Source organism: Lolium perenne, chromosome 3 (genome assembly GCF_019359855.2).
Source record: "Lolium perenne isolate Kyuss_39 chromosome 3, Kyuss_2.0, whole genome shotgun sequence".
NCBI classification, from domain to species: domain Eukaryota; kingdom Viridiplantae; phylum Streptophyta; class Magnoliopsida; order Poales; family Poaceae; genus Lolium; species Lolium perenne.
This window is the reverse complement of record NC_067246.2, coordinates 332,417,848-332,429,537: the sequence shown is the minus strand read 5'-3', so window position 1 is coordinate 332,429,537 and position 11,690 is coordinate 332,417,848. Positions and strand designations below refer to the sequence as shown.

At 46.1% G+C, this 11,690-nt stretch overlaps 1 protein-coding gene across 1 annotated transcript; it reads right to left on the bottom strand.

The window, feature by feature from the left end:
- Positions 1–10,050: 10,050 nt before the first annotated feature.
- On the bottom strand, positions 10,051–10,772 carry LOC139838283 (uncharacterized). Its single transcript, XM_071827682.1, has 2 exons — positions 10,274–10,772; positions 10,051–10,163 (listed from the first exon to the last, which is right to left on the bottom strand). Exons 1-2 carry the CDS (start codon positions 10,770–10,772, stop codon positions 10,051–10,053), a joined length of 612 nt encoding a protein of 203 aa, XP_071683783.1.
- Between the last annotated feature and the right edge of the window lie 918 nt (positions 10,773–11,690).

Here is an 11,690-nt window from a genome sequence, read left to right as displayed (position 1 = left end):
CGACTATATTTTTTTGAGGGTACCACGGCCATCCTGGAGGATTTATATGCAATGCAGCGCATACCCAGTCACTCCTATCAACATCATATGACATAGGAACACTGACGACATACCTAGAAGAAGGAAAAAGATGGCTGGCGATCCATTTGCTCACATGACGGCATGGAAAATGCTGGGTCAGCAAGTTATGTACGGTGTTATAACAATTCTCATGAAAAATGGTCTACGAGACTGCCCATCCATTCTCTTGGCTCCAGGTTTCGACGGTCGTCGGACTGGTACCCCGTAATAGACGCAGTCAGCATCGCATGTTTGATGGATACACCCGGCCGGTCGCTCGCCCCGGATTTTGACGTGACCAGTTTAGCTCCTTTCAGCTCTAGCTCAACCAAATACAAAAAAAAAACTGTGCACTGCTGACTTGGTTGACTGGTCACAATGGCCATAAGCATGCACGAGCTGATCATGCTCAATAGCCTACCCGGCGAGCTTCACGCGTTTGCATCGGCTTCGACGCATTTCGGACGATAAAAATAACCGCGCACATTCGTTTGCGTCGGGTCACAGATGAGAAAATGGTCTTCGGATCACGATTATCCATTTGCGATTGGGGGTGCCCCAGCAGGCCTGACGCATTTTTTTGTTATTTTTCATCGATGAGATAGGGGTACATAGTTTGCAAAAAAAACATACACAATGTAATAACACGGCGAAATCTACTACCATCTAGTCATCATCGGTGAGGTCGATGACCTCCGTTATCTCCCATGGCATGTGCGGCACCGGTGGCGGCAGATGGTATACCGGCAACGCAGAGGAGGAGGAGGAGGAAGGGTATCCGCCGCCGGCTCTGGCCACAGATCGGTGAGGTAGATGCTGTTTGATGTGTAGGTACCGCCAGTGCCACAGAATTGCCATGGTCCTTGGGCTGCGGTGAAAGGAAGGAGAAGCAGGAGGAAGAGGGGGAGAATAACCATGGCCATGGAGTAAATTTGGGCACAAGATCGTGGAGGATTTGTATGCAATGCAGCGCATATGTACCGAGTCACTCCTATCAACATCACATATAACACAGGATCAACACTGACCACATTCCACGAAGAAGAGAAAAAGGTGACTGACCATCCACTTGATCACATGACGACATGGAAAATGCTGGCCGGTCAGCAAAATTAATGTTATGTACGGTGACACCGTGTTATAACAATTCTGATGAAAATGGTCTAGAAGACTGGCCACCCATTCTCTTGGCTCCATAAATGGTTTCGAGCTCTAGCTCAACCAAACACACGCAAAAAAAATATGTGCACCGCTGACTTGGTTGACTGGTCATAATGGCCATGAGCATGCACGAGCTGAAGCTCAATAGCCTACCTGGCGATATGCCCGCGTTTGGTAGCTTCTATGCTTCGGGTTAGGCCACTATTAAAAAACTAGCCAAAGGACGTCGGTACTAAAGGATGCATTAGTACCGATTTGACTGCCCAGGACGTCGGCAACCTTTAGTACTGGTTCGTTGACGATCTATAGTACCGGCTCGTGGGTTTCTCGCTAAATTTGAGCAGGACGTGGGGCCAGCTCTACACCTTTAGTACCGGTTCATATAAAGAACTGGTACTAAAGGGTCTCCAGACCTATTTCTACACCCGAGCCACCTGAGCCAGCTCCATTTTTGCTTCTCCTCTCAGATTTCCAAATATTTTCCTCCTTTCACACACCAACAAATCTCCATTTTTCTCCACCATTTTGTCAAGATTGACGGCACCCATCTATCCAAGGGTTAGCAATATCATCATTTCTTCCGGCATTCCTAATTTAGCTCATTTATTTGCTAGTTTAACTCGTATCATTTTTCTAGTGCTAGCAAGGTGTTCGATGAAATGCCTAAGTTAGGGATTTCATTCTTTTTATATGCAATTTGAGCTCAAATTAAAGTATGATTTGTTGGTTTTAGTATCGTCCCCGTCCTCACCGCCGTCGATCACCAGCGTCGTCCCCTAGCCGGCACCACCTCGGTGAGCCTCTTTTTTTATAAAAAAAAACTTAGTTTTATGTGATGAACTTGAATATTAATTAATTTGGTCACTCATATATTCATGATGTTGTGCAATTAATGATTTTTGATATACTTGTATAATGCAGATGAATCAACAATGGATGTACAGTGACCGATGTCATCCCAAGTTCATTACTGGCATGCATTATTTTCTCAACGTTGCTGTCGGGGGTGCTCCCCGGCAATGCCCACCATGAGGGGCTTAGGGTTGACGGAATCCTGAAGGCTAGCACGAGGCATCGGTGATCGAACAAACGGGGAGAGAGATTTACCCAGGTTCGGGGCCCTCGATGAGGTAAAACCCTTACTTCCTACTTGTCTGATCTTTATTATCGAAAGTATATCGGGTTACAATGGGGTAGCCGAAGGACTACGGTGGTTTCGCCGAGAGACTAGGGTTCTAAGCTCTAGGCTATGTCTTGCGGTGGTTCTAAGCGTGTAGATTGTGATCCGGCAGATCCTCTCCTGGCCTTTATATAGTAGGCCATGTCTCGAGAGATCTGTCCGGATTCGACTAAGATACAAAGAGTTATAGTCTAAAATTTCCTTGTTTCGTCGTCTTCTTTCCTTGTTCATCAAGTACCTTCCTTCGGATGAGTCCTCTTCTTTGACGTCGACACGTAGGTCCACTTCGGATATTCGGCAATCTTCATGGGCCCCTGGTTGGGCCGGTAGAGGTAGCCTAATGTTGGTTACCCGAAGGGTAATGCCCACATCAGTAGCCCCCGAGTGACTGGCCGAAGTGAAGCTTCGGGCAGGGACTATGATTGTCTTCATCCGAACATCTTTATCTGCCGAAAGAAAAAATGAATCTTCGTGTCCTTTACTGCTTCAGAGCCATTCTTATCAGGTGCGCGTCCAGCGCTCCCGATGGGAGTAGCCCCCGAGTCTAGGGACGGATGTTTGCAACCGTGCGTAGACTTAAGTTGTACTACTCGCAAGTCTTTGCTGTCGATGCTTTTCTTGTTTATCTCAAAGTTAAAAACTCTTGATATCGGGTGCGCGTCCAGCGCTCCCGATGGGAGTAGCCCCCGAGTCTAGGGATGGATGCTTGCAACCGTGCGTAGACTCGAATTGTTCTACTCCAAAATTATGATGCCGATGTTTTCTAAATTGTCTTCATCATCCGATATCATTTTTTATATCAGGTCTTATAAATCGTCGAATGCAGTTTCATTAGTATGTAAGGGATAGGAGCAACGTGCCTAGCTTTACTCGATAGATCGATGTTGGTTAACTGCCGATGATAAAACATCGTTGCTCTACTCAAGATCGAGTCCCCGGGCTCGATCCTGGATTTTGTTAGATCTTCAGATTCTTATCGGGTGCGCGTCCAGCGCTCCCGATGGGAGTAGCCCCCGAGTCTAGGTACGGATGCTTGCAACCGTGCATAGACTCAAGTCGAGCAACCCAATATTTCAAATTCTTTCGGATGCTCCAGAAAATGAAGAGTCGATACTTTTGATGACATCACCAATGACATGGCTTCTACGGCGGCCTGATTGACTGGACGCGACCTGATGGGCCCACCCTTCTTCTGCGGAGTCAGTTAGGAAATGACTAGTCTTTGCGCGTTGACCGATGAGCATCCTCGATTTCCGTGCATAGTGGGGGTAATGGGCCGCCAGTTTCTCCCCCTTCTTGACACGTATATGACTGGATCTTCGCCCATCTTCCCATGATGCGAAACTAACGGCCACGATTTTCAGCCTATTCTTGTTATAAATAAGGGAGCGCTTTAATTTTAAGTTTTCACGCCTCCCATTCCGCTCATCTTCTTCCTCCGTTTTCTTCTTACCATCGCATCTGTGCTCAAGAGCTCTCAAGCGACCATGGGCAAGAAGAGAAGAAACACCAGCTCTGGCGCTACTGCAAGCGCGCCCAAGCCCATTCTGGTTTGGACAGCATCCACCATCTCCAAGCGCGACGAGAACAAGATGAGGTCGCTGGGGCTCATCCCTTCCATCGAATCAGATTTCGTTCATCCGGGTTCCGCTTCTCGCCCAAAGCCCCCTAGGGGGTTTACTGTTATGTTCCTTGCCTTCTTGCAGCGTGAGCTTTCTCTTCCAGCCCACGATTTCCTTCGTTGCCTCCTTTTTTCATACGGGATCCAGCTCTGGCAGCTAACCCCAAATTCCATTCTCCATCTCTCCATCTTTATCACTGTGTGCGAGGCCTACCTCGGCATTGACCCTCACTGGGGTCTGTGGAGGAAGATCTTTTATGTCGAACGCCACAGTGGAAATGATGGTCCTCACGTGGTCGGTGGCGTCGGCTTCATCGTCAGAAAGGAAGTCAACTACTTTAGCTTTCCGATGAGGGAGTCTGTCCAGAGTTGGCGACAGAAATGGTTCTACCTTCGGGACATCCCGGCATCAGGCCATCGTTCCAATCTGTCGCCGTTCGAAGATGTTCTTGAAGCTATGCCGAAGAAGTCCTGATAAAATGCTCTAACTGCTGAGGAGGGCGAAGTAGCCGACTAACTATACGAAAAGATCCTAGATCTGAAGAGTGCAGGAGGTCAGACGATGTGCGGCACAGAGGTGGTTGCATTGTTCCTGAAGCGTCGAGTACAGCCAGTGATGTCGAGAGCTCATGGGCTCTGGATGTATGCTGGTGCCAAGGACAAAACGAGGATCAGCTCAAATGATTTCTCAGAAGATGACCTTCAGGACGAAGTGAGACGCCTGACTTGCTTTAGCCAAAAGGATGTCATAGCCATGACTTTGGCTCGCTCTCTTTTCAACCTCAAGCACCTCCCTTCCGAGGTGATTACTTTAACTGTTTTTATAGCCAATGTTACTCTTCGTTTTTTATTTTAATTGCTTTTCTCTTATCTTCGATAGCCTTCTACACTTGTCCGCTGTTATCCTACGACTCCCGAAAGTGGAGCAACTCCTGAGGATGATGACGCTTCCGAAGAAACTGAAGATAACCGCAATGCTCTTGAAGATAGCGATGCTTCGGGTGGTAAAACTCCTGAAGATGATGCTCTCCTCGCCTCCTAGCGTCGTAGGAAGATTAACGAAGATCTGATGAAAACAGTGGAGTCGAGTCCTAGCGGACGAAATGACGATGATGCTGATGTAACTCCTTCTCCTGCGCCTACCCGAGAAACTTCGGCTCCTCTGGTCACAAAGAGACCGCCATGATTCTTCGTAGAAGAGGACTACTTGATGTCAATTTCGTGAGCTCCATTTTCCTTACGGTTCCTTCTACTATTTTCTGGTAACTTCTCACTCATAAAGATCCATGCTTTTTTTAGCAGCTCTGATGATGATGATGATGACGAAGTTCCTCTTTCGAAGAGGGCAAAAGTGATTTTTGACAAAACAGAGTCAACGAAGGAATCAATGCCTTTAACTGCCGAAAGTGATCCTGCTGCTCCTCCTCTACCAAGAAAAACTGTGGCCAAGGTCAAAGCTTCCTTGGTAGCTCCTTCAGCAAGCGCCTCTATTCCTCCTCTGTCGAATTCTCATGTGAGTTCTCCCTTCTTTTAATAATCTCATCCTAGGAGCCTCCGAGCCGATACTTTATTGTTTTGAAGTCGCATATTGGTTTACATGTTGGTTTATGATGTACCTGATATGATCTTATAATTCTCTTATTGCAGCCAATTCATGCCGCAATTGATACCGTGGTGGATTTTACGGATCAATTTGTTCGGTTAGAAGTGGAAAATGCTCAACTTCGTGAAGCTGCCAAGTATTCGTCCGATCAATTGCAACAGGCAAAAAGGCTGGCAGCCGATGCTCAGAGCGAAAACACGAGCCTGAAGGAGGATCTGAAGACTTTGAAGAAGAAGCTGAAGGAGGAGCAAGAGTCAAGGCTTAAAGCTTATGCTGAGGCAGACAAGAAGGAAGGCACCCTTCGTGATTCTATCGAAGGCTTGTTGAGTAAGATTTCTTCGCTTTGTTTCTCTTCTTCTTTCATCATAATTACTATGATGGCTTATTTTCCCAAACAACTTTCAGATACTACCGACATGCCCATTGATTGTACCAACAAGCTTAGGATGGACTCAATAATGTTGGATGCCCTTACTTTTCCTACCGAGTCCAGCGAGCAAATTCAAGGACTCCTGACGAAGGCCAAGGGGGCGCTGTCGAAGCTTTTTTCACCGATGTTCCCGGAGCTAGATCAGAACATGGCTCTTCGGGAGCTGGCAGACACTTTCTATATTGACTCCTTCAATGCCATTGAGGTACTAAAGCGCCGCTCTTGCCTTTATGGAGCAGTCCTCACTTTTTCACTTTTGATGGGGCATGGGCTTGATTCTGACCTGGAACGGCTATCCAAAGCGCTTCCAGTGGATGCAAATGGCCACTCCATCGACCTTGGCCTTTTGAAGCAACCTGCTCAAGTATGCGCATATCGGCTCCTCAAATTGGTTGATGATGAAAAGAAGAAGGCTGCGTCCGAGGCTGTGCCAAGTTCATCAGCTCAAACTTGATTCTGCTGATTTGTTTTTAGTTGTAACCTGAACATGTTTAATCCATCCCTAGCTCTATAAAGAATTAAGTTGGCTTTGTTGCCAGATCTTAACTTTTGATTGGCAAAGCTTTTGATCGCTCCCGATGGGAGTTTCTTGAATTTGAATGTTTTCTTCTTCGTCAATTTTCTGAACATGTATACTTTAAACAATCTGCTGCAGATCCCTTCGACTTTTTTTCGTACCGAAGGTCCTTCTGTCTCAGCTGCTGATGAATCTGAATTGGCGCGTCGTATGCGTAGTCAGATTGCCCAATTGAACAAAGATATGACTGGGCTCCATGCCATGGCTGCAGTAGTGAAGAAGAAGAGCGAACTTTCCGCGGCATTCGAACAACATGCTTTGGATCGCCTTCGTGTAGCTACCAAAAGCCTGAGTTGTAAGCAATATTCACCCTCTAGTTTGCCATGTTTTTCTTCATAATAATCTTCTTCTAACTTTCCTTTATTCGTCTTCGATAGTCGTTGCTTCCAATGAATCAGAGGAAAATACAAGAATTCATGAGAAGATTGCAGCGATGATAGATATTTCACACCCGAAGTGCTCATTATGGTCAGACCGAATGAAAGTTGTGGCTGTAGCGAAGTTTGAATATCAGGTGGAAAAGTTTCATTATTACTTTGAGAAATATCACGCCAATTTGACCTTGGTATGGAAGACCATGTTCCCTCTCGATCCAGCTCCTGAAAGTTTATCGGCTCTGCTGACTCGATTCAAGAATCCTGCAAGAATTTGGTCTTTGATACGCAAGGAGCTTCTCGCAGGAGCAGAACTAGCATTGGCTTCTATGTTAGCTTGCCATCCAACCTTGGATTTGGAGTTCATAGCCAATACTAATAGGAAACTTGATCAGTACTACCCCATGGCTAGACATTCTGCTCATATTATTATTTCTAGGATGGAGGCAGGTACTGAAAGAGTTTTGAAGAATCAGACGGATCCAGGAACCTTATAGAAGTTTCTGATTATCCTTGCACATGGTGTGCTTTTAATTACTGTTAATGTATAACACTCCTATTTGAAAAAGATCTTGTATGATGGTGTTCTTTTTAACACCCCATGTTGCCGATGTATTTTTATATTGGCATGCCGAATCGATGGACCGTAAACCCAGTCGAAGTTTTTATTTGATGTTCCTTTGTACACCATGTAAATTCGATGGACCGTAAGCCCAGTCGAAATGTTTATTTGATGTTCCTTTGTAACACCATGTAGATTCGATGGACCGTAAGCCCAGTCAAAGTTTTTGTTTGTCGAAGGCAATTGAGGGATCAAGTCAGTTAACTCGTTCGACGACCCTGTAGTAATCGGAAACACATCTGCTGGGATATTCGTAAGTTTGTATGTAATAGCGACAGCCCCCGAGTGAACGAGGAAAACATGCGCTTATTTAGCTTCGTAACCCAGTGCACCGGCGTGAGCCTTCCATATGTTTTATTGCTTCCACCAATTGCAGCACTCACATATTCTCTGAGGCTTTGGTGAAATCGTTTTTTTCATGAAGATTCTAGTCAACTGCAGCGCTCGCATTTCCCTAAGGCTTTTGACGGAAACTGTATTATATTCTGTAGCCCCTGAGTATTGCCGGGTAAACTGTACTTTATTGATAACCAGAGCTCCCGATGGGAGTGGTGGTAGCCAATAATTATGAAGAGCTCCCGAACATTTGTTCGAGTAAAGTAATAATTGTATAGATTGAACCAAGAGATTTTATTCATAATGCGCCACTGAGGCATACTTTATTTCGATAACTGACTATGAAGCCTTATTGTAAAATAAGAGAATGGAAGAAAAGTCGAGGCATAAGCATAGAAGCGTCGCAATTGTGCAACGTTCCATGGATTGCCTATGTCTTGTCCTGTTGCGGTATCCTTGATGCGATAGGCTCCTACTGGGATAACTTCAGTAATGATGTATGGCCCTTCCCATGGAGATTCAAGCTTCAGATGTCCCTTCTTCTTTAAGCGTAGTACTAAGTCACCTACGTTGAAGCTTCGAGTGCGCACCCTTCGACTATGGTAGTTTCGTATCGCCTGCTGATATACTACTGTCCTTGCTAGAGAGATATCTCGAGCTTCATCAACAAGGTCGACAGCATCTTGTAATGCTTGAGTAGAGGCTTTTTCAATGTATGCAACGACCCGTGGTGCTTCGAAGCGAACATCGGCAGGTAGAACAGCTTCGGCTCCATACACATGGAAGAAAGGAGTATACTGTGTTGATCTGTTTTGAGTGGTCCGCAGGCTCCAAAGTACTGATGGTAGTTCCTCAACCCAGGCGCCAGCTGCCTTTGTGAGACGTTTCTTGATGCCATCACATATTAGACCATTGATCCTTTCCACCTGACCATTAGTTTGAGGGTGCGAAACCGAAGCGAAACTGAGCCTAATGCCATTGTCTTCACAAAATTCTTGAAAATCTTTGGATGCAAAGTTAGTTCCATTATCAGTGATGATGTTGTGAGGTACACCGAAGCGGCAGGTGATCTCCTTGAAGAATTTAACAGCCGTTGCAGCTGTTTGGTTGATTACTGGTATGGCCTCTATCCATTTGGTAAACTTGTCGACTGCGACCAACAAATAAGTATGACCTCCAGAAGATTTTGGCATTGGTCCAACTTGGTCAAGTCCCCACTGGGCAAAGGGCCACGCCAAAGGTATTGTCATAAGGTCCGTAGCAGGTGCGTGTGGTTTTGGTGCGAAACGCTGGCAAGGGTCGCACTTTCGATCTAGATCTCTTGCATCAGCTGCTGCTGTTGGCCAGTAAAACCCAGCTCTAAAAGCTTTAGCCACAAGTGCTCGACTGCTTGCATGATGTCCACATGTGCCTTCATGTATTTCCCACAATAGAGCCTTTCCATCGTTGATGGCGATGCACCATTGGAAGATGCTAGAAATACTTCGTTTGTAAAGTTCGCCAGCTACTATGTTGAATGATTTGGAGCGACGTAGAGTACGCATTGCTTCGACCGGGTCGTCCGATAACTCCTGCCGAAGTAAATATGCTAGCAGATGTTTAGTCCATAAAGGCTCGAGAAGAAGAACTTGCTGCCAAGTAATAATGTTTTCGGCATCGGCCTGAGGCGCAACCCCTGAATCAATGATTGACTCTCCCGGAGGTGCCAATGTTTTGACCTTGATAGATCTCTGGTTGATTACTTCATAAAAAACTCCGTCAGGGATCGCAGAGCATGTAGAACCAATGTTCGCCAGGGCATCTGCTTCTTCGTTATTGGCCCTGCCGATATGTTTTAACTCGCAACCTTCAAACTTTGCTTCCATTGATTGGTATATTTGTCGATAAGCAATCATATTATCACTGATAGCATCGCACAAATTCATCGACTGCTGGACCACAAGGTTTGAATCTCCGTAGATATCCAGTCTAGTAGCGCCGCAAGCTCTAGCCATACGCATGCCGTGCAATAACGCTTCATATTCTGCCTCATTGTTTGTTGGTAACCCTAACCCTAACACTAACCCTCAACACGTATCTCATTTTATCACCCTGCGGAGAAAACAGCACTACTCCAGCCCCTGCGCATGTGCTTCTCTTTGAACCGTCGAAGTACATTGTCCACGAACCCGACATATCGGGTGCGGCCAGAATTTGAGACTGAATCCAGTCAACGAAGAAATCAGAAAGGAACTGAGACTTGATGGCTGTTCGATTGACGTAAGAAATGTCATATGGTACTAACTCGATAGCCCACTGAGATATTCTGCCTGTGGCATCTGGATTGGTGAGTATATTTTTCAATGAAGCTTCAGTGACAACAATTATCGGATGTTCAACGAAGTAGTGCTGTAGCTTCCGTGTTGTTCTCCATACGGCATATGCCAGCTTCTGGTGGTGAGGGTACCGATGTTTTGCTGGTGTGAGTACCTCGCTGAGGTAGTAGACGGGGCGCTCAACGCTGTGAACTTTTCCTGCCTCCGAGCGCTCGACTATGAGCACAGTGCTGACAACTTGACTGGTTACAGCTATATAAAGTAGCGTCAGCTTCTTATCATGTGGAGTTACGAGAACCAGCGAAGTCGATAGAACTTTCTTCAGATTGTCAAAAGCTTCTTGTGCTTCTGCAGTCCACTCAAACTTCTCCAATTTCTTCATTAGCTGATAGAAGGGCAGCGCCTTTTCTCCTAGTTTTGCGATGAATCTGCTGAGTGCTGCTACGTGTCCCACTAGTTGCTGCACCTGCTGCAGGTTCCTTGGTGGTTCCATATCGAGGACAACCTTGATCTTTAGAGGATTTTCCTCTATTCCTCTCGTTGAAATAAAGTACCCGAGTACTTGGTCTCCTGGTACTCCGAAGAAGCATTTCTTCGGGTTTAGCTTTATCTTGTATCGGTCGAGGTTGTCGAAAGTTTCACGCAAATCGTCGATCAATGTGGCGGCATTTTGGGTCTTGACGACGATATCGTCGATATAAATCTCGATATTCCACCCAATCTGCTCCCCAAGACAAGCTTGCATACAACGTTGATAGGTTGCACCCACGTTTTTTAGTCCGAAAGTCATAACGTTGTAACAGTAGACATCATGCGGTGTAATGAACGCTGTTAACTCCTGGTCTTCTTCTTTGAGCTTGATTTGATTGTATCCTAAGTAGGCATCCAGAAAGGAGAGGCGATCACAGCCTGCTGTAGAGTCGACTATATGGTCGATGCGAGGCAATGGGAAATGATCCTTCGGGCAATGCTTGTTGAGGCTTGTGAAGTCGATGCACATGCAAAGAGCTGTCGTGTCCTTCTTCGGCACCATGACTGGGTTGGCTACCCATTTGGCCTCCTTAAGTTCCCGAATAAACCCGGCTTTGCAGAGTCGATTAACTTCTTCTCCAATGGCTTTTCTTTTAGGTTTCGAGAAACGACGCAATGTCTGCTGGACAAGGCTTGGCTTTAGGATCAACATTGAGGGCGTGCTCAGCGAGTTCCCTGGGAATACCTGGCATGTCGGATGGCTCCCATGCAAATATTTCCCAGCGCTCACGGAGGAACTCGATGAGCGCGCCTTCCTATGCGACAGCAAGATATGCCGACGCGTTGATCGTCTTCTTCGGTTTAGAGGGATGTACTTGATGATTCTTTGCTTCTTTGGTGGCGTCAAACTCATCGGAATTCGCATTCCGATTATCGGCAG

Excerpts from the sequence above, each read along its gene's own strand:
- LOC139838283 (XM_071827682.1), bottom strand. The coding sequence starts at position 10,772 with ATGGAACCACCAAGGAACCTGCAGCAGGTGCAGCAACTAGTGGGACAC. Across the intron at positions 10,164-10,273 it reads CACCAATCCAGATGCCACAG|TCTCAAATTCTGGCCGCACC; the intron begins GCAGAATATCTC and ends GACTGGATTCAG.